The 23,104-nt window shown below is 40.4% G+C and overlaps 1 protein-coding gene across 12 annotated transcripts; it reads left to right on the top strand.

Moving 5' to 3' along the window:
• The first annotated feature begins 2,293 nt into the window (after positions 1-2,293).
• Positions 2,294-22,702, top strand: LOC147508046 (uncharacterized). Of its 12 annotated transcripts, XM_086600666.1 has the most exons (13): positions 2,294-4,742; positions 4,833-4,912; positions 5,016-5,142; positions 6,289-6,328; positions 6,430-6,492; positions 7,293-7,376; positions 7,473-7,697; positions 7,825-7,866; positions 9,688-9,768; positions 9,913-9,959; positions 20,819-20,892; positions 20,963-21,033; positions 21,201-21,691. In XM_086600666.1, exons 1-2 carry the CDS (start codon positions 2,397-2,399, stop codon positions 4,860-4,862), a joined length of 2,376 nt encoding a protein of 791 aa, XP_086456792.1. In that variant the 5' UTR covers positions 2,294-2,396; the 3' UTR covers positions 4,863-4,912; positions 5,016-5,142; positions 6,289-6,328; positions 6,430-6,492; positions 7,293-7,376; positions 7,473-7,697; positions 7,825-7,866; positions 9,688-9,768; positions 9,913-9,959; positions 20,819-20,892; positions 20,963-21,033; positions 21,201-21,691. The 12 variants fall into 12 exon arrangements, with proteins under 12 accessions (XP_086456792.1, XP_086456796.1, XP_086456793.1 ...); XM_086600670.1 differs by lacking the exons at positions 9,688-9,768; positions 9,913-9,959 and adding an exon at positions 9,205-9,292; XM_086600667.1 differs by lacking the exon at positions 20,819-20,892.
• Positions 22,703-23,104: the final 402 nt, after the last annotated feature.

Below are 23,104 nucleotides of genomic sequence, written 5' to 3' on the forward strand. Positions count from 1 at the left end.
ATCACGATCATAGATTCTCAGTTACTTATATTTCACTAGTAAAGGCAATCACATTTTGGGTCATTTATGTAAACAAAAGACAATAAAATGTATGCTGTAATTAATAATATCCATCATTTTTCTTTTTTAATTCCTCCTATATTTTATTTCATTTTGCTCAGTTTTATTTTTGGGCAGTGAATAATGTGGTATGATAAGATTCAGATGCATTGGTAGCTGAATGATTCACTACAATCTACAGCTAAGATTCAAGGAGGAAACAAGAAAAAGGGGGGGAAAATAAAATGAAAAAAACTCTTAAAAGGCTATTTTGGTCAGTTAGAAAGGTTACTCTACATTGAAGACAAACCACAGATTACCTTTCTTTGTATTTCTCGCGATAAATACATGTGTTTTTCGTGACATTATACTATGGTTCAAAAACATCTATTTTGATGTTCCAAACTTTGATATCATGATCTAAGTCTCATCACATAACAAGAATTTAGTAATATTAACTATTAAGCCTTTATAGTACATCGATGAATCATACGATAACATGAATGGCGGAGATAGAACTGTATGTACCAAAACTATGAGGCATTTATAACTCTTTGTAGTGTTGTTTTGTACTATTGACGTAGCATATATTTACCCTGACCGTCTCAAACTAGTGAGGTGACAGTTGTAGGAATCTTTTTGAAACTGAAAACTGTACAAAATTTCTTATTTGATATATATGGTAATGATCTGCTACTAGTAGATGCATCAGCCTAAAGTACATGCTAGTTATTCCAAACTGCCATTAGAGTGGTCGAGTGGATCTAGTAATATATAATCCAAAATTTCAAATCCAAATTATGCTGGCAAGAAGTATGCTCGACTTGATCCAAACCAAATACTCTCTACGTAACCCAAACCAACTACATTTTTTTTTGTTGATAAGTAAACTTTATTAGAATGGGTGCAAAAGCACAACAAGTACAACTAGTGAATCTATGGCTCTATGAATACAAAGAAACAAAACAAGAGAACAGAGAAATATGTCCCTGTTAGTGTTACGTGAGTCCAATCTATCACCAATTTTGTGAAGTGGAAATTTCTCATTTCCTTTTAATTGGACAACCAATACTACAATATATAAGTCCTCGAGTCCTTGATGACTTCGAGCGAACTAACCACTTCATGTTTAAGAAAATATGGTGGTTCCTATTGGGCAGTTTAAGCGCCTATTAATCACCATTTAATCGGTGCATAAGCACGATCCAATTAAGAAAATATTTAGAGTTCTAAGCGGGCGCCACAAATCGGGCCACAAATCGGGCGATTTCTTCTGCTTAATCGGCCGATTATCGAGAAATCAATATAAAAAAAAATTGTGTTTAATCGTTTTGTTTGTTTTATTTGTTTGTTGTTTTTTTTTTGAAGTCCATAAAAAGCCCATAAGAGAAAAACCTATTAATCTATATATTGAAAACATTTCACTTCACCAAGAAAAACACAATCAAAATCGTAAAAAGTGAAAAACAACTAAAGAAAACTCTTAGGCCAACTAGTACACCACCACTTAGGCTTGTTTTTTTTTTTTTTTTTTTTTGTTATATCACTTATATGTGAAATATGTATCTAACTATTTTAAAGATAATAGTTCGGTGAACAGTAGATATTCCTGATTATATCTCTATTCGGATTCGATTATTATGGTCATATTAGAACTAAAATTTGTAATAACATATGTAAAGGAGGAGTAAAACCATCTATTTGTACAATGAAATTCAGACGCCTCTCATTTGATTTATCACACTGTCCTCTCAATTTTACAAACAAATATTCGAAAGTGACTGCAGTTAACTAGTTATAAGTTAATTAAAAGACAATTAATAGAATTAATCGCTATAAACTCTTTGAGCGACTTGCTCCCAATTAAGCTTAAACTGCACATGTTCCTAGTATTCCATATTACCGGTATTACCACAGTCCACATACGGTAAAACACTCCATAGAATCAAACCAAAAAATTATGCTCTCCGTCTTGGTCAGTTCAATTGTAATCAGTGGATATTAACGTTTGAATTTTCCACGACAGTACGACACACGACCAACTCCAATGTTCCTTTTGAAAGTAAACTAAAAAGGACAATGAAATGAAGGATTCAAGGATGCCGACAATGAAAAGTATTTGAGCTGATCTAACCGGACTGGGTTCCATAGGCCCAGCCCAATAAAAAACCGAACCCTACTCACTTCGATGTTGACACAACAAAACAGTTATAAGAATCATCCCAACGGACGAAAATACCCTCAAATGCAAACACCCAAATACCAAAAATACCCTCATCACTAACAAAGCTCAAAAACACAGAGAGGGAAAAAAAAATAAAAATTTGGAGTCACCTCAAAATCCAAATTTTCAAAGAATGAAACTTCATTCATTAATCTACAAACCCATTTCACAATTCATCACAAAACCAAGATTTTCCCACATTGAATTCAAACTACAACAAATTCTAGACTTATATGACCCAATTGAACAGCCCCTTGAAACAATTGCACCATTACATCTTACACCCAATACAATAACATCACTACTAGTCCACAACCAAAGTAATGTAGAGTTAAGTTACAGATTCTTTATATGGGCAATGAGAAAAAAGGATTTAAGAAGTTGGGCATCTCATAATTTAATGATTGATATGTTAGTTAAAAACAATGGGTTTGATTTAGCTTGGAAAGTTATTCAAGAGTTGAAAAGTATTGAATTGTTTATACATCCTTATGCTTTTACAGTTTTAATTACAGCTTATGCGAAAGCGGGATTTGAGGAGAGAGCTGTGGAGTGTTTTGGCAAAATGAAAGAGTTTAATTCAGTTCCTAATACATTTACTTTTAATATTGTATTACATTTGTTAGTTGAGAAAGAAGTGTTTTTATTAGCATTGGCTGTTTATAATCAAATGTTGAAATCTGGGTGTTTTCCGAATCGGTCTACTTTTGTTATATTGATTCATGGTTTCTGTAAAGCTGGGAAAATGAAAGACGCGGTACAGTTGTTTGATGAAATGGTGGAAAAAGGAGTTAGTCCTGATACTATGGTTTATACTGTTATTATTTCGGGTTTATGTCAAGTTAATAGAACTGACGAGGCGAAGAGTTTGTTGGATAGTATGAAGTTGAATGGTGTTTGTCCTAACATTGTTACTTACAATGCTTTGATTGATGGGTTATGTAAAGTTGGAAAAGTTGATGAGTCTCTTAGTCTTATTGGTATGTTGAAGAAGGAGGGGTTTGTTATTGGGTTGAATGCGTATACTTCTTTGATCGATGGGTTGTTTAGAGTTGGGAGATTTGATGAGGCGTGTGAATGGTATAGGACGGTTTTGAAGGAAAATATTGTTCCTGATGTTGTGTTTTATACTGTTATGATTAAAGGTTATTCGGAAGTGGGTAAAGTTGAGGAGGCATTAACATTTTTAAATGAGATGAGTGAGAGGGGTTTGGTTCCTAATACGTATTGCTATAATACTTTGATCAAGGGTTTTTGTGATGTAGGGCTATTGGATAAGGCTCTGTCTCTCAAACTAGAGATATCAAAGCATGAAAGTTTTCCCGACGCTGCAACTTACACTATTCTTATTTGTGGTCTGTGTAACCAAGGTCTAGAAGGGGAGGCACAACAGATTTTTGAAGAGATGGAGAAGAAGAAATGCTTTCCAACTGTTATGACTTTTAATGCTCTTATTCGTGGTCTTTGTAAGGTTCGGAAGTTAGAGGAAGCTCAGATTTTATTTTTCAAGATGGAGATTGGGAAAAACCCATCTCTATTTCTTCGACTCTCTCAAGGTGCAGATCGGGTCCTTGATAGTGCGAGCTTGCAAACAATGGTAGAGCGCTTGTGTGAATCTGGGGAAATACTCAAGGCTTACAAGGTTCTCAAACAGCTTGCTAATAGTGGGGTTGTGCCTAACATCTTTACGTACAACATACTGATGAATGGCTTTTGCAAATCAGGTGATATAAACAGTGCTTTCAAACTTTTTAAGGATCTTCAACTTAAAGGGTACTCCCCTGATGCTATTACGTACGGGACACTAATGGATGGGCTTCAACGGGTCAATAGAGAAGTGGATGCCCTTCATGTCTTCCATCAGATGGAAAGAAATAGTGTTTCTCCGAATTTGGCTGTTTACACAATACTGATGAAGTGTTATTGTCGTAAGCGGAAGTGGATACTAGCTTTTAGTCTGTGGATGAAGTATATGAGAGGTCTTCCTGATCACAACAACGAGAGACTCAAATTAATGGAGAAAAATGTGGATCTGGGAAATATCGAAGTTGCAGTTCATGGAGTACTAGAAATGGATATGAAGTGCAAAGTTGTTGACCCTTCACTTTACAATATTTTTCTCACTGGATTGTGTCAGGCAGGAATGCTAGATGAAGCTCTCAAGATCTTTAATGTGCTTGAAGAATGTAAAGTTAGCGTCACACCTCCAAGTTGTGTTTACTTGATTAATTGCCTCTGCCATGAGAAGAAGGTTGATCTAGCTTTAAATGTTTTTCTCTACACATTAGAGATGGGTGTTAGATTGATGCCGCCAGTGTGCAACCGACTTATTAATTCTCTTTATTCTCAAGATAAGTTTAAGGACATGCTTGACATTGTAGCTAGAATGGAGTCTGCAGGTTACAAGTTAGACATTCATCTTTCCAGAGTATCAAAGGCTTTACTACGAAATTGTAATAGTATGCAAGATATGAAGGAGGTATATCTGACTGATGGTTGTAGCACATGAATATTTCTCGGAAAAGTAGTTTCATCCACAGGTATTTACAGTTCCAACTTCCTATTTCAGGAACCAAACAGTACACTGGCACAAGAATGATATAATTTTTATGCTTGTCTGTTGATCCTTAAATCTGCCAACTGATTCAGGTATACTTCAAACCAAACTTTCTTTTTTACTCATTTGAGTTAATCTCTTGGTTCACTTTAGGTTATGGGAAAGCTTTAGTATCATATGTTTTTGCACCTTCAGGTCATGTACTAAGTTTAGTTGTTGGCGGTATGCCTTCAATACTATGCTTACATGCACAGTCTCGGATCAGTGGAGTTTCTGCAACCAAAGGGCTTTGCTTTAGGCACGAGGTCTTCTGTCCAATCATGTAAGGCATGGCGATCATTTCTAATGCTGTCACTTAAGACGTAGTTCCTTTGATTTGTTATCCAATTTCTCACTGTAGGACTTACGTAGGGGCATTAGCTAGTTTCTAATAAACTATTTTCCAGATGATGGGTCATCTTGGTTCCGTCGATGTTTATTTCAGACAAAGCCATCAAACTAATTTGTCAAGTATCACACTTATCCGCATGTCCTTGCTTATAGTTCACAGTAGGATGTAGTTCCAGTTATGGCATGCTCCATGGAAGTGCAACTCTTAACTTTGCTAGATAGAAATGACTATGCTTGAAATCGTAATATATACGCTAATTTGAAGTACTTCACTGCTTTATATGGGATCACACCTTTGATGTTGTAAAGACCTAGTGAATACATATTGAAGCTAGTTCTCTTTCTTCACATTGCCAGTATAACTGGTAGCTTTGGGAACTCTCTCACCGTTGAAGTGACAATCCACTTCAATGTGATTCGTTTGTCTATGGAGTACAGATGAGAAGCATTACATCAACAGTTTGGTTATCACATATACATGCCAATTCTGAACGCAACCATATCAACTCACATATCATATGCACTAAAACTTCTTTCTTGTATTATAGACAAGATAAAATAACTAAACTGCATAGATGTTAGTATTTTATGCATACAATAATACACGTGAATGATGTGAGCTAAAGCAATGCACACAATATTAATGTATCTTCTTCTTTTTTAAAATCTCTATCTGGCAATACATGATAATGTGTTTGATAATAGAGTGAAACTCAATTAAGCGATGGTGCTTGAGATTTGAAGAGGAGAGAGGTAACCTTGGAGAAGGGTTGTGAGTTCAGGTTCGAGGAGACTCAGTATTTGGGGGTGGTGAGGGGCCCTACCTTTTTGCCTTTAGGTGTGTTCTTGGCAAGTCTCTCTCTCTCTCTTTGGGTAAGTATCTTTTATGCTGTGTTCCTTGGAGTTTGTAAAAGTGTGCCTAGACTCTCCCAATTCTTCCTTGTAGGAAACAATTTGAGGACAAAATAAGAGATAATTATAGTTTTAACTAAAATGTTACTTTTCTGATTATTGAGGGATGGTTATGGTTAAGAAGATAACTATGTTATAGACTAATTATATATTTGACTTGTTGCAGTTCTCGAATGTCCTGCGAATCCACATCTTGCTCATGGAAAGTAAGTTCATTAAAGCTATGTGCGATTGATGCTTGTCCTTTCTTTTTGAAACTGGAATATTTGCACATCTCAGACTTTTAATTTACCTTCTGGAATAGCAGATTACTCAATATAGCACCCCAGACAGTTCTTCACAATGGATTTTGTCATCCCCTAATCGTGAGGTACGAGGTTCATGGTTTGTTTATTTGCATTAATATATACATTTCTTCATTAACAATGACAAATTTTATTATGATTAATTATCATATGAGTGTCACCGGGTTTCAATCTGTTTTCCGTTTTTATATTTCAGACATTTTGTTCTAGTCAAAGAAAGATATAATGGTATTTTGCTAGCAGGATTTTTTATGCAATTACTATGTTTCTACTGAATAATGTCCTCCCTTAGTTAAGGTAGAGAAACCTGTTCTAACTGTAACACTGGTAGGATTATTTTTTTCTTGAGATGAATATGTTGCTATATTTCAAACTTTTTTTTTTTAAAGGCTTAACACTTCAATCTGATGCACTGTCACCAACTCACCATCCTCGTTCAATATCTCGTGAGAGCTTGCAAAAATTTGCATATCTCAGTTTTAGGAAGCGTCGAAATGACTTGTTGGTTTATTGTTTGGTATATAATTGAAAGGCTGTAGCTGTACATTATTTAAGAGAAAAGAAAACTTAAACGAGTTGGGATGAAGAATGTCCTCCTTCATTTTTTTCTTGTATTGGGGGATTTCGCTTGACGGATGGTATATAAATGACATACTGTGTGACCATGTGAAGATGCTGAAGCTCGTCTTTTTATCAAATGAGATGTCTATATAATATTGTATGTTCAAGTCCTATATGATTGTGGAGTATAAGTGCATAACAAAAATATTTTCCCTTGTGATATTGTGTTTGTTCATATTTGCTTACTTTGTTCATATCTTTCATTTAATGGTTATTGATTTAACCTGGCTACTACATTGAAAAGGCGCAAATGGACTTCAAACTCCGGGTTGTGGAGGCAGTTTCAAAGCAATTTGCTATGGAGGTAGTTTGGTCTTTTAGACTAAGGGTACGTTTGGCAACCCTGGGAATTCTCACATTAACTGATTTTCGTGGGTATTACTATTCTCATGGGTTGTTTGGTAAAAATAACGGCGTGAATTAGAATTCCGGTGCGAATAGGACTACCACATTCGGCGGTACTCGAAGTCGAAGTCGCACCCATTTGCGTGAGAAACAGGAATAAGATTTTGTGGGAATTCTCGCAAAGTTAGTTGCCGAGATAGTTGGGTTTGTTACTGCCTCAAATCTATTTAACAACAACTCTACTCCAATCTTCATCGTCAATCTCAAACATATTTGCTTCTTGGCAACAAGTGTAACAATCAAGGTACAATAAAATCTTCTTCTTGTAAAATTTATATTTTTCATTGTCTTCTTCATTCATACATAAAGTTTTCTTCTTTAGTCATCAATTATCTTCGTTGATACACAAAGCCTTCTTCTTGTGCGCGCAGGTTCAAAAAAATCGTTTTGCGGTAGCAGTGATACTCTCGCAGGTACTTGCTATTTTATAATTTTTTTTTCTTTTGTTTTCATGTTGGCGTGCTCTAGTGTGGACCTTGCATTATTATTGTTGTCTGTCCTTTTGGGATTTATAGCTTAGATGTTGAGGTTCCTCTATTTGTTTTAAATCTTCTTTTTTCCAACCTGCCTTTTGTCGAGCTTTTGTATATGAGTTTCTTCCAAATTTTTTTTTCTACTGAACTTGATATATTGAATATTGATTATTTTCATATGTATGTAGTTTATGTTCTTTGATGTATTTTTTATTTTCTATAAATGTTGAACTAGTTTTCTATCAAGTTGGACGTACTAGCACTGAACATTATCTTATTTGCTTGTGTCTCTCTATGTGCTGATCGAGTTCATATAATTGGGATTGTCATGTACATACTCTACTTTACTCTATAGGGAGAGCTTATTAATTAATCAAGCAACTTTTAACTACAAAAACAGATGAACTAACTCACGACTCACAAGCTGGAGGGAATATAGGCTGGGGTGGTAAAATTTTCCTTGTATAGGCATTTTGATATCTTAAGTTATTAATATCATATAGGGTTTAATGCTACTGAATGTCAGTCTTAAAGTTGATCTCTATTTTGGATTACCAAATGCAACAAGTTGATAGGATTTTTCGCATACTATGTGCTATGAAGTAGATCTATACACTATTTTCGTGTGTTCTGTATCATGCAACTATGCAACTATTAATATTAAGCAGTCATTTTATGAAAAATCCAGAGAACCCAATTGGGTTTTGGGGTTTATATCTAGCTAGACAAGATGAGGTTGTCACGTAGGCCTTTTTCTCTCATTTTGTCATGTTCAAACGAAATGGGAAATAAAAAGAAATCATAAGTCTATTAACCATTCCCGAACAAGCAATTTGGGGGGGTGGTTGCTAAGTTCAATTTGTCCTCTGTCTTTATCCCATGTAGCTTGGGATCCCGTTTTGATGAGATATAAGATTTGTTAATGGGCTGACAGGTTTTGAACCCAGGTCTACGGTAATGACTCTTATAAACATAACCATGGTAGCTGGCACCAGAATTAATGTTGGGAGTTGGGACACCATTGTTTACCCTACATTTGTCAAGTTCAAATAGTTCTCTTCCATCACCATGATATCTGTTAGTCTAAGAATAGAAGTGGTCTACATAGCTAAGATCAGTAATGCCTACATATATTGAGTAAGGTCTGGAGCTCTCTGAAGCCAACTAGGTGGAGAGGACGCCTCCCTGCTTTTCCTTTTCAAATATGCATACTTGTAATTTGACTATCTTAGACGATCAAAGTCATCCTTAGTCGTTATTTCTCTTGCTGTTTCGTAGCCTACATGAAATTAGCTGCATATTGTTGTTGATATGGTTTAAAAGAAGAGGATAACCTGATGTCCTAGACTGATTTGGTATATATGAGGTGAATATTTAGTTTAAATCACATTTACTTTCTAGTCTTTTCTTGTTTGATTCTTTGCTTATGTCGAGGTCGTCCCTCGTTGTTCTTATTAATTGGTTGAAAACTGTATGAAGGTCTCTCGATATGCTACAGACTAAATAATATTGTAGTCAAATAATTAGTGATGATATGTTCTACTGTTTACATTTTGTTTTTCTCATAACTTGTTACTTTTGCATATTTATTCTGGAAATCTATCTAATAAAAAGCAATGGTGTGCGGGCCACAGGGCCTCCATCCAATGGTTGTCATTGTATTTCACAAGTTGTGACACGGCACTTTTAAGTTCATCTAGGTGGTGTGCTGCATTTCTAAGCTAATAGTGGTTCCACAATATCTCTTCTTCTCTAATTTAGGGCAAAAGAAAGAAAGAAATCTACTCTTTCGTCTTCAACACCGCAGAATCAGTCTTTCTATAATTCTATCGCAGATTGCTGGTACGGCTCCCTCCTCATCTATGGGGTTTAAAGGCTATTCTAATTACGCTAAATTATCCTCAAAATATTTGGTATCCTCGCTCACTCCATTTTAAGTTCCCTCTTCTTCATTTTTTTCGTTTGGTTTTACTTTTTCTTTGGCAGGAATTTGGTTTATGTGAATGAAGGTGAAGGATGAACACCATGGTCTGGTATGAGAAGTTATGGGAAAGAGTATATTACAACATCTCTAATTCGTGAATTTCTAATGATCGCCGTGTTCCGCATGCTAGATCCTCTACTATTCTATGTTCTTCCCGAAAGCGTGCCAATCCCTATGTTGTGCGGAGCTGAGTATCTTATATTCGCTGGGATAAAGCTTTTCCTCTGCAGGGGCCTTGTGCAGTAAACCCCCTACGGGCGGTCGTCCGTCGTCGTAAAGTAGTCCCCGTGAAGCTTTCGGGAAGAGGGGTAGTCTTGTGCATAAGCATAGCATTTCTGGTCGAACCCGCCCAACCCAACTAAGAAGAACCGAACCTGACAGACATCTTTTTCTTTTTGGGAGGGTACTCCGAGTAGTGGGTACCTCGTAGGACCTCGACCCACCTACTCGGGTCTTGTATGGATATGCAGGAAGGGGTGCTCCTAGGTGTGTGTAGGGGGTGTGTTTGTTCGCGAGAATGGATTCCTCATCAAGTCAGTTTTGGGGGTGTGGACACACTTGCGCGAATTCGGGTAACGGCTACAAGGGAGAAATCGAAAGGAAAATGTACCCGACCAGGGATGGACGTAAACTCGTAAGCTACCGAGGGTAGGGATAATCATCCAGGTCTTATTGTGAAACAAAAAAACTGCCCCGCCACAGCAGGCGGGTTGGTTGCTCTGTTGTCGCCGGGGAGCTCTTGGCGAGGAGATCTTAGGATAAGTTGCTAAAACAAACGGGAGGGGAGGATCGACCCGTTCAGTATAATTCCGAAGAAAGACTGTTGGCAGTAGGTGGAGACATTTCTTTGGCCCCCTTCAAAAGGAAATGCGGGCAGGGTAGAGCTCGGCAGAGGATTCGAGAATAGGGTAGGTAGGGTCCTGTCCTTAAGATTCAGATAAGAAAAGGGTTAAAAACCTTTATGCATGTCCCTGTACCTCCGTACAAGTGCTGTGTACAAGTTCCGGCCAGGATAATTGGGAAAGATCAAACCAATTTGAACTGCTCGCATCACAGTAGTAGTAGTGTAAAAGCTGTAAGTCGGGGGGCGGCTAAAGGCTATTACTTTCACATCTCTCTCTCTAGCTATAGATAGAGAGAGATCTGCTGCGTGAGCAACCCGCTTACGTGATAGGGGCGTTACATGTGCTTTACAGGCCGCACTCAATCTTTCTTCCCAATGAGCCCATTTTTCTTGATTTTGAAAACGGGCGAAACAAGCTACTACCGCTACACGCGGGACATTCTTTGGTGGTTCGAAAGGCATGGTTTTCTACGGTTGGGCCCCCCTCCCACTAGTCCGCCTAGCTAGTGAGCGGTTTTTTCGGGCGGGCATCTCCCGCAACGCATAAAGCAGCATTGTTCACACCACCCGAGAAGCAAAAGATTCGAGAGTCCAGGCGGAAAATACATGCATAGATAGTGGTCTAATGACAAGGGCCGACGGACGGAAGCTTGGGACGGAGCCGTATGATGCTCCAGTCTCACATACGGTTCTCTGAGAAGGGAGTGGCTACCCACTGGAGCTTCGACCAACCACCACCGGTCAATTCCGCTTTGGGGCCACCCCTTACTCTACCATTATTATCGGGGTATGGGGTTCAAGACAAAGAAAGATCAAGGCAGCATATCAGTTTTTCCTATATACTTCACTTGGATCTGTTTTTATGCTATTAGCTATTCCGTTGATTCTTCTCCAAACAGGAACCACCAATTTACAAATCTCATTAACCACAGAATTTAGTGAGCGGCGCCAAATCTTTCTATGGATTGCTTCTTTCGCCGTCAAAGTGCCTATGGTACCAGTTCATATTTGGTCACTTGAAGCTCATGTAGAGGCACCTATGGCAGGATCCGTCATCTTGGCAGGAATTCCTTCAAAATTGGGAACCCACGGGTTTTTAAGATTTTCAATACCCATGTTTCCCGAAGCGACACTTCGTTCCACTCCTTTCATTTATACTCCAAGCGCGATTGCTATAATATATACTTCCTCGACCACTTCAAGATAGATCGATCTTAAGAAGATCATTGCCCACTCCCCAGTAGCCCATATGAATCTGGTGACTATTGGTATGTCTAGTCGGGCGGCGGCCATTAGGTCACCTATTTTTAGTTATGGACACACAAGGCCAAAACATGTCGCCGGGCGTCGCGACCCATCAACCTACTAGCAATGGGGAGAAAACATAGCATGTCGCAACAAAAGCTTGATTCGAGTCCAGCAAAACACTGCCGCCTGTTCCAAAACAAAAGCCCCTTAGCCCTGGGACGGGAGTGGGGGACGGCCCTACACGCAGGCAGCACCGGCTCTACGAAGTAAGAATCGAATCTTTCTGTTGGCTTTCCCAATTCATTTGTGAATAAGAATTCAAGGGCGTGAAGTGAGCGCTTCCAGCTGCTTCGCCTGCTTCTTATTGTGTCGGCTATGTTTGCATGGCGGAAATGAACGAAAAGCGATGTGCTATTTTCAAATCTATTGATAGATAGCCTGATCTGTTCTGATAGATCGAAAGAGTAGGAATGGATAGAGAGGGAATCTATCAAAATAAGGTCCAATCCCCTATTTCTATCTATTGATGAGACAACTATCTATTCTGGATCCATCAGAAAGAAATCGAAATGTATCTGATGGAGTCTACATCGTACGTAGAGCGCCCAACTTAGGTTTCATGTAGTTCCGTCAGGGCCAGCCCAGTTCTCTTATCCATCGGTCCAATGCACTGGGCTCATCTCATGGAGGGAAAAGCCAAAAGTTGTGTTGTTAAGCGCCTCGACGCATTCCCTTCTCTCCCGGCATCGTCCCACACAGAAAGAAAGAGCGCGGAGCCCCGGCCCGACCTGTAGGTCCGCTAACGTAAAGCGAGGAGTTGAGCCTGAAATGGCGAACCAAAGTCACTTTCGGAACCATACTTCCTACAGCTAACACGTGTCCAGTCCAGCGGGAACGAACGTGACCTGCTATACCGCGCGGAGCCCACCCGAGTTCGTTTTCTGCCGCCACTGGCCGGCTGCTGGGGAAACAGAGCCCGGCCCCCTCTCGGGAAATGGGGGTGGGGGTCCAACAAGCACTTGCTGCAGAGGGGCCCGCAAGCACCCGCCCCTTCTTCTTCAGTAAAGCCTACCTATTTTTCGCCAGTGCTGACGCAGTGCACACATAGATAAGGAAAGCAAAATCCCAGTGGGGGGGAATGGGGGCCGGTGCCTTTCTTTTACGGCCTAAATTCCTATTTGTCAGCCGTGGGGAACTACTGCTCAGTCACGGGGAGGGGAAAGACTTGGGCCTACCTATCCCGATAGGACCCCATAAAGGAATGGGAGCTGTTGAGAGATTCCATATTGCCGAGCCGAAGGGCAGCACTTCTGTATGTGATCGTAGTATGTCACATCGTCTGGTCCCCGCTGCATCGAAGAGTACCTGTGCACTATGTTCCGGTTCACTGATAAGGAAGATAGAGTTGGGGTGGGGGTCTACGATGTGATACTCAAGTATGACCCGGGGAGATACATGCTAACTATGGGTAGGAAGCAGGAAACATTATGTAAAAAAATTCGGGGGGGGGTAAAAGAGATCTTATACTACCATTGATCCGACAGAGCGGAACGACCAGAAAAAGAAGTGAAGTTAGAAAGCCGTATGATAGGTGGTAACTATCTTGTAACGGTTCGGGGTAATCGGCGCATCCGATCAGTGGGGGAATCTTTGGCTCTATCGAACATACAGGGAATTGGAGGTAGCATTCCACCGATGTCAAGTCATGGACCGGTTCCTCCAGCCCTTTTTCTATGTGTTGGTGTTATATATGACCGACATAAGACTTGACTTGCTAGATATTACGGAGGTTCAGTGAGCACCATGCGAATCTCTCTACCATTTCCTTCTTTTCCACTTTGGCCAATATGAGTTCACCGGTACTAGCAGCTTTATCGGGAATTTCTCATCTTAGTAGGAGCTTTCCAAAGAAATAGCTTAGTAGCCACATTAGCAGCTTTGGGATGATTTAGGCGCATGTATTCCCTTTGGCTATATAATCGTGCGGTTTCTGGAAATTTAAAACCCGATTTCCTCCATAAATTCTCCGATCCAAATGGCAGAGAAGTTTCCATATTTATACCTTTTCTTGTTGGAGGGGCGACCATCCGTTGAACTACCAAAGAAAAAAGGGTAACCAATGTGATCATGACATTGTAAGTTCTTGTGATGGGACGGATGCGACTTCCCTCATAAGTAATGGGTGGCATAGCCCGTTGCAGAAGTCCCCCCCTTTTTTTTATCCATTCTTTTTTTAGTCTTTAGGGAGCAAACTACTACGCAAACTATGGATGCTGACTACACTACATGAGAAGAAGCATACCTGGGGGCCGAAGACTTGTTAGGTGTAGTGACTTAGATAGAATGTAGTACTGTCACAGTGGAATGTAGTTCCGTCAGGGCTACGTTTGCTCTTGGTGCCTTGACGGAACTAACATCTAAGCGCCTACATTTGCGGGGCTGTTCTGGCCTCCGGGGCGCAGGAGCGCACTTCCATTTTCTGCGCTGGGACCGAGAGAAAGAAAGGACGGGGAGAGACCATGCATGGCACTTCTCGACCCTGTCTCCGAGGGACAGTTGAACGAGCGACTCATGAATGCTGCCGGGTTGGACGAGCCAATAACTTCGACGCAGCGTTAGGTCTGTTTTTTGAGCAAGAATCACAGCTTTACCTTACCTTCACCATGATAAGGACTCCAAGTTCTTATGGCAGAGCACGAGGAGATTTATCATCAATATGATGATGGGAATGGAAACTAGAAGCACAACCGGGGTCTTCGTGGTCCGAGATAATACTTACATCAGTAACAGTAACGTAAGCATGAGACTTTTTGGTAGTACCGGTGAACCAGATGGCCGCGGCAATGGAATCTGGGATGGAAGACTCGTAGTATCTCTCTAGATTTGGCAAAAGCGAAAGACCACCTAACGTAATTCGAATGGGGGCTGACCGCTGAGCCCACTCTAGCCTCGCAGGGCGGCCCCGTGGGTGCGAGCTGGAGCTGCCATAGCTTATGGCTAGAGCAATGGGAGGGGCCCCTGCAGAGAGAACAGTAAGGATAACGAAGCTCCGCCCGCTTGGCGGGTGGCAGGAGCAGCGGGCAAGTGCTTGGTAGGCCAACAGCCCAGTGAACCGGGTGGGGCACTTTCGGCGAAAGGGGCACACTACACTGAGCAAGTACAAGAAATTGGCCCCGCTCCGCTTTCTTAAAAGCTAGGACCACTACGGAGGTCAAACCAAGGACCTATGGAAGTCGGGCTCGTCCCGGTCAATATTGGATCAAACAATAGGGGGCCGTGAGTACTGACCTCTCTTTTTATTGATTCAATACAATAGGGGAAAAGATCGTACTGTTCCCTACCGAGACAACAGACACTCTCAACAGATCCTCCGCGCGCTGGGCAGACCTCTTCCGTGCGTCTTTCTCGTGGCGGGAACAGAACAATAGGGAAAGACCCGGCCGACCTGCCCAGGGCTCGAGGGCGAGCCATACGAGAGTGAGTCGAAAGGCTGGAGTTTCCGTATTTAAGTTTCATGTAGTTCCGTCAGGTCTTGATCAAAGCCTCTCGATCTTATTCGTATAAGGGAAGGGGGAAGGAGTCTAAATCAATGGAAATTAATGAACCATCATTGATGGACGTTGCACATGACATGATCAATTAAGGTCCGGCGCTAATAGAAGTTGCTTACTCTCCTAGTAGCGAAGGAAAAGGGCAGGGCTTTTTTCGTAGTAATAGTGGGCGGGTCTCAAGAGATCGATGCCGGCCGCGGAATCAAACGAAGGTCGAAGGACCCTTCGATTCATTAAGGGGCATAGATCGATCTAGGCCTATTTGTTCGGTCAATCACCAAAGGCGGGGGGAACCACTATGAATGAGACCCCCGCCTCGATTCTTTTTGCAGAGTCCGGGGCCAGCCAGAAAAGAGAGCAGCGGGCATAGCGGTGCCCTCGCCTGGCACCATTCCCCGACCTAGCAGCAGACGGCGGGCGGGCCTGAATTCAGACCGGACCAGATTCTTCTTTGTTTGAGCTGCTCCCACGCCGCGCGAGACCGGAAGATCTCTGTTGTCCTGGACTGGACAAGTACGTAGAGATCTTCGGGGACGGGGAGGAGTCTCAATCGATCTTTTATAGGATTCCTTATCACGCCACGCACGGACGTCTTTCCATTGATAGATAAGAGGGCTCCCCCCTTGAACAGACTCTAAAAGGTTAGGTTACTACCTGCCTCTACGGAAGAGGTGTACTTTGTACCGCCCGGAGGTCATATAGATTGCCGGAGCGATAAGAACGAAAGCCCTACCTACAGCTACAACTACTGGCGCTTCAAAAGGCTTAGATTCTATTCTAAGGGCGCTACTGAAAGACTATGGGTGTAAGCCCCGAAAGCCTTTGGTACTTCGGTAGGGTGAGCAGCCCTTAAACCAAAAAAAAGACCAAGAAGAAAGATACGGCTCAAAGAACATGACTACACTACAAGAAGCAAGGGATGAGCGCCCAACGCTCGAAAGCTAACGCGCATACGTTTTCTTGTTGGTCCTAAGTATGTTTTTTCTCATGTAGTGTAGTCAGCATCTGTATCGCGCAGGTTCTAAAAGATCTCGACTGTAAGGGGGCCTCGACCGATAGGGAGAGTAGTGCTACTGCATGATAGTGGAGTGGAGCTTTAAGTCACATGTAGTGGAGTCACGCTTTACGTGATAGGCAGGCTTCCCCTATTTCTGCATTTCATTCTCTATTTGGCCCGCCTCATTCAAAATGATAAAAAAGGGGAGGCCTATTGATTCGAAGTCACTACCCCCCCGGTCAATAGCATAGCTCTTTCTTTCCTGGGTCTCCTTTCGAAGGAAAGGCCTTCGCATTCCTAATCCGGTAGGGCTGGACGGCTTTGTTTGCCCCAGCTTGGCGAATAGCATCCCCGCGCAACGACATTGTTTGTGCGCCCCTTTACCGTTCTCGCCGGTGTTTGCAACGGCCGGGAAGCCACCGTAGAAAGCAAAAACCTATCGCCACGCCGACCATAAAATACGAGATTGAGCCCCTTTTTCTCAAAGATTTGATGGAATGGCCCAATAAAGGAAGGTTATAGTACGCGATGCGTTCCATTTGTATGAATCACGAACATACCATGCACAACCGGACGCGTAGAGCCACTAAGAGTTGGGCAGACCGGGCCGGGCGCAGTGCCGATCCGAAAAGTCGAAGTCTCAATCAGCCTAGTGCACCAACCACGGGTACGACGGGCACTCAAAGACTGGCAAATGATGGCCCACCCCACCCAAAAGCTTATGTCATATGGGAACTCATGGCTGGAAACAATCCTTATGGTTTTGATATCCGGTAGGAATAATAAGAAAAAGTCCAGTCAAGTTAGTGAGCCTAGTGATAGGAGACTATCTAGCTTGGTTCGAGAGCACTTGTTGGGTTTTTTTGTGAAATGTTACGGCCTAAATCTTTGAACTATTGACCCTACTTGTTCGGATGGGTGTTCACCCCAAAGTGTTCCCGGACTGCATGCATACATCCGTAAGTAACTTAGTGCAACATGGCAAATTTCATTGAGAGGAATCAGCAAAGAAAAGAAAAAGGGGTCTGAATGTGTATTTGAGAGATTGTCCTCGACCGAGGAGTGTCCACATGAGTTTGTTGAGGTGTCTACACGAGGGCTGCGGTCCTCTTTTATATTCGTCGAGAGTTCGGATTGCTCCACCTAAGTGGAACGAAAAGGAGGAATTGACAAAGGGGGGAGCCGAAGCTTAAACTTCCGGTAGCTTGCTAACTCTCCTAGTTAGAAGAAGGCTCTTTGTTTGTCGGATTATTTAGATGCAGAAGTCATCCTGGATTTTTTTGATTCCGTATGCCGGGGAAAGTGCCTCACCTTTCTACATTAATTCTTAGAAAAAATTCCTCGGTCTCTATAAAACGTAATGAAAAAGCCCGGTGAAAGCGAGAAACAAAAGGAGAGAGAAAAGCGGAAAGGGGAAGAAGTCTAGTGCTAGTTCTTACTTAAACTTATTTTTCTAACTTCCATTTGTTAGTGGTTTCTCTCTTATTTGGATTGAAAAAAGACAAAACTTCCCTTTCTTTCTCTTCTTTTTTTTCCCTCGACAAATTTTGGCTATGACCAATGCCCCGCCTAGTTTGAATAGGGCGAACAAAGCTACTTGAAAAAGGCAAGGTGCACCGCACCTTGGATTGAAATCGGCAATTTCGTTTTTGCGAGATCTTTTTTAGAAAGATGAAAAATGAATAAAATAAGGAAAAAAAAAAAGATGGAATCTAAATAAAGGCGATAATGCCGGGAAGGGGGGTGCACTACTTCTTCATTCGGGGGGCTTGCCTCATTACTTCCCATTCGGCGAGAGGTGCACCTAACCCACCTACCCACTCATCAATCACGGCGTTCATCCTGACTTGCAATTTGATAGACCCCTATTGTATTGGAATTAGGCCTTTTGACTGTTGTCAACTAATCTCTTCAATGTTCGATTCTACTCTATGTTAGAACATTTCTCTCAATGCTATTTCGATCTAAGTGGTCCTATTTAGGTGTCCCGTGCTAGGAAGCATTACTCCTCTTTTCATTCCAAATTCAAGAATACGACCGATACGATTGATTGGTGCTCAGGCATCTCTTATTACTTTTTTGTATCCCCCTGTTCCTCGGATACAATTCGATCCTTCTACGGCCAAATCTAAATTTGTGGAAAGCCTTCGATGGCTTCCTTATGAAAACATAAATTTGTATATGGGTATAGATGGTCTCTCTTTATTCTTCGTGATATTGACCACATTTCTGATCCCTATTTGCATTTCAGTGGGTTAAAAGAGATCTTATACTACCATCGATCCGACAGAGCGGAACGACTAGAAAAAGAAGTGAAGTTAGAAAACCGTATGATAGGCGTCCTCTCTACATTTCAAGTTCATCTAGGTGGTGGTGGTGGTGGTGTGGTTGCTAAGTTCAATTTGTCCTCTGTCTTTATCCCATGTAGTTTGGGATCCTGTTTTGATGAGATATAAGATTTGTTAATGGGCTGACAGGTTTTGAACCCAGGTCTACGGTAATGACTCTTATAAACATAACCATGGTAGCTGGCACCAGAATTAATGTTGGGAGTTGGGACACCATTGTTTACCCTACATTTGTCAAGTTCAAATAGTTCTCTTCCATCACCATGATATCTGTTAGTCTAAGAATAGAAGTGTCTACATAGCTAAGATCAGTAATGCCTACATATATTGAGTAAGGTTTGGAGCTCTCTGAAGCCAACTAGGTGGAGAGGACGCCTCCATGCTTTTCCTTTTCAAATATGCATACTTGTAATTTGACTATCTTAGACGATCAAAGTCATCCTTAGTCGTTATTTCTCTTGCTGAAATTAGCTGCATATTGTTGTTGATATGGTTTAAAAGAAGAGGATAACCTGATGTCCTAGACTGATTTGGTATATATGAGGTGAATATTTAGTTTAAATCACATTTACTTTCTAGTCTTTTCTTGTTTGATTCTTTGCTTATGTCGAGGTCGTCCCTCGTTCTTATTAATTGGTTGAAAACTGTATGAAGGTCTCTCGATATGCTCCAGACTAAATAATATTGCAGTCAAATAATTAGTGATGATATGCTCTACTGTTTACATTTTGTTTTTCTCATAACTTGTTACTTTTGCATATTTATTCTGGAAATCTATCTAATAAAAAGCAATGGTGTGGGGGCCACAGGGCCTCCATCCAATGGTTGTCATTGTATTTCACAAGTTGTGACACGACACTTTTAAGTTCATCTAGGTGGTGTGCTGCATTTCTAAGCTAATAGCGGTTCCACAATATCTCTTCTTCTCTAATTTAGGGTAAAAGAAAGAAAGAAATCTACTCTTTCGTCTTCAACACCGCAGAAGTAGTCTTTCTATAATTCTATCACAGATTGCTGGTACGGCTCCCTCCCCATCTATGGGGTTTAAAGGCTATTCTAATTATGCTAAATTATCCTCAAAATGTTTGGTATCCTCGCTCACTCCATTTTAAGTTCCCTCTTCTTCATTTTTTTCGTTTGGTTTTTACTTTTTCTTTGGTAGGAATTTGGTTTATGTGAATGAAGGTGAAGGATGAACACCATGGGGTCCCAAAAGGTGTTTTGGGGTTTATAAACGTATGATTTTTTGAAAAAAAATTGAAAATTTGATTGCTATTACCAGAGATTTGTAGAACATCCTATTAAAACTTAATGGTAAATTCTATAAACTAATAATTTGAGAGAAAAATGTCAAAACAATATAAAATATATATATATATATATATATATATATATATATTATAATAATATTACGGTAGTGATTTTGCAAGAAATATCAGTATGGAATTTCAATGTTGTCGATCCTCCCTATTCTTTTAAAAATTAAACACATAACATAGACAAACATCACGATCATAGATTTATCGTGGATGTGAGAAAATGAGATCTGGGCGAAGTCCAGAGTTCTTTAAAAGCATTTGTGCCGTTGGCAAGCACTTTTCTTGGAGTGACTTGACTAACTATACATCTTTCTCTTAGCACATAATTAAGGGGTTCCAGTCCCAATTTTGTCTCTCTAGCTTTTGTTTTTCCATTAGAGCGCATACATTTGTTTATATCTCAATAATTGTATTATATAATGATGAGGCTTCTTTTGACAAGAGTAAAAGACTATGCATTGATTCCATATGGGTTTTTCAATGATATTATATGGGAGTCACAATCTTTGGTTGTGAGTCTCCCATTGGGTATTTTTTTACTGGGTTACACTGTCAGCTTCAGGATAATGCTCAGCATTTATTTCTATTATTTTTATCACAGATCAACGGTTACAATTCTGTAGAATTCTTTTCTCTGACCAACAATAATGTAATTGTGGAAGGTTTCTCATTAGGGTGAGTTTGTGTATTTGTCATAGACACAGCAAAAGTAACATTTTTTTTGACTAATTTTTTTTTCAAACAGGCAGTGAGTGCAACTCGTCAAGGTTAACTTTTGATGGTGTTGACTTGATGGGTGAAAGACTAGCTGAAGAGGTACTTGAAATGAACCTTATTATTTTCTGTAGTGCTTGGTTTGATAAGGTCCTTGTGTTAATGTCATGTCCAAGCTGCTCAACTTTGTTATCCTGAACGTGATTTGGGATTTTTTACTTTTTACTTGGAGAAGTTCTGAAGAGGAACCTTTCTTGTCTCAAATATAGGTATTAGCAGTTGTTAAGCGTAGGCATGGAGTGCAGAAGATATCCTTTGTGGCTCACTCTTTGGGTGGTTTGATAGCAAGGCATGCTATTGGAAGGCTGTATGAGCCTTCTCCCCAGAGTGAATCCTTGGTTCTTACTGGCAACTTGAGTGAAGTGCATTCAAGTATATCAGGTAACTCGCAAGAACGGCTTTCAGAAGGAAAAATTGCTGGGTTGGAGCCATTAAATTTTGTAACTTTTGCAACTCCTCAGCTGGGTTGTGTTGGATGTGTTAATTGGTAGTGTATTTTTCACTTTGTAAATCAGTTCCGGTGTCCACTAGCTTACATGCTATTGTTTAGTTTTCGTTTGTCTCCTGCAGCTCCACTTCGTGCCAAGAAAACTTCGACTATCACTTTGTTGTTGGTTTATTTTTTTTGTTTGGGCCATATATTAATCATCTTTGCAACACTTAGTTATTTAACTAATAACAAAACCCTTTGAAATGTGAATTCCTGTAAAAACTTCGACAACTAAGGTAGGTTTGTATCTGTTGAATTTGATATTTGATTAGGTACAACTTAGTTCTGACTTACAGGGGGGTTCATGTAAAGTATATGTGCTTTCCGTTTTCATGGTCTGCTTATTGCTTATAGTTTTGATGCCTTGAAATAGGAATGAATATAATCACTCTGAGGATCCATTGAAAACAAAGAAGCACACGCTCCATTTATAATAGGATAGACTGAACCTTTAAGCTTAGGCCACCTTCTTCTTCATTTCTGCTATTAATTTAAGTCTTAGTGCTTTATGTCACAATATCTAATCATCCATGATATTATTATGAATATTTTCTTGATGTTCTGCACAAAGAATGAAGGCCGGACTTGATTTGTTTAGGAGTAGTTTTACCCACTAAAAGGCAATTCTGAATGGTTACGTTTCGTCATGTTTTCTTCGTAAGTAGAAGTTTTTCCTGTGATTGTTGCTGAAACAAAGGTCGAGTAGGTGCTTCTCTAGAAGTTAAAGTGCAGGGGATGGCATTTATTGGCGTCTCTGTGATTATACAAGTTTTGATCAGAATTCCAAAACTTATGGTATGTTATTGTAGTATATTGATTTCTTACTATGAGTTTGTCTTAATCTGGATGTTGATAGTGTCAGGCCCCAGGGGTTGGATTAGAAATGGTTTGGCAGAATGTTTAGTATAATGGTGGTGGTAAAACCAGTTTTAGATGCATATTTACCATAAGAGCTAAAACCAGTTTCTTGGATTTGGAGGTTGTGGTTTAAGGTTGTCTGTCAATGCTATAATACAAAGACAACTATTTTAGGTCTTCAGCCTCACATGCGACCACATGGATCAACTCTCTCTATTGGTGCTTTTTGTGTAATCAGGTTGTTGAGGTTTCCACCTCCAAAACTGGCAAGCATGGCCATGCCAAGTGTCACTTCGTAGCAATTGACATATTCACATCAAAGAAGCTTGAAGATATTGTGCCCTCATCCCACAATTGTGATGTAAGTTCATAATTTGATTGTTTTCTCGATCTATTATGCTCTCATTCCTTGCTTATCATAAAATCCTGTTTTTCTTCATTAGCATATGAAAGCATATGAAACTTTGGATGGCTGATTGCCCGTGTTGATATTTATTTTCCAGGTTCCTCATGTTAATCGTACAGACTATCAGTTGATCGATATTTCTGAAGATGGCTTTGTAAGTTATTAGTATTATACTATTATCACATAATCTAAGTCAGGAAAAGTGCTTTCTCCCTTTATCCAAGATAATTTTAGCGTTTCTTATTAGCTAAGTGACTGAGGTTGGGTCCTTTCAGGTGAGCCTGTTAACTGAGAATGGGAACACCAAAGATGATCTGAGGCTTCCTGAAGAGCCACTGCTCACCCATGTATGTAATATT

This window comes from Coptis chinensis, chromosome 3 (assembly GCF_015680905.1).
Source record: "Coptis chinensis isolate HL-2020 chromosome 3, ASM1568090v1, whole genome shotgun sequence".
In the NCBI taxonomy this organism is placed as follows: Eukaryota; Viridiplantae; Streptophyta; class Magnoliopsida; order Ranunculales; family Ranunculaceae; genus Coptis; species Coptis chinensis.

Excerpts from the sequence above, each read along its gene's own strand:
- LOC147508046 (XM_086600668.1), top strand. The coding sequence starts at position 2,397 with ATGAAACTTCATTCATTAATCTACAAACCCATTTCACAATTCATCACA. Across the intron at positions 4,743-4,832 it reads GTATGCAAGATATGAAGGAG|GAACCAAACAGTACACTGGC; the intron begins GTATATCTGACT and ends TTCCTATTTCAG.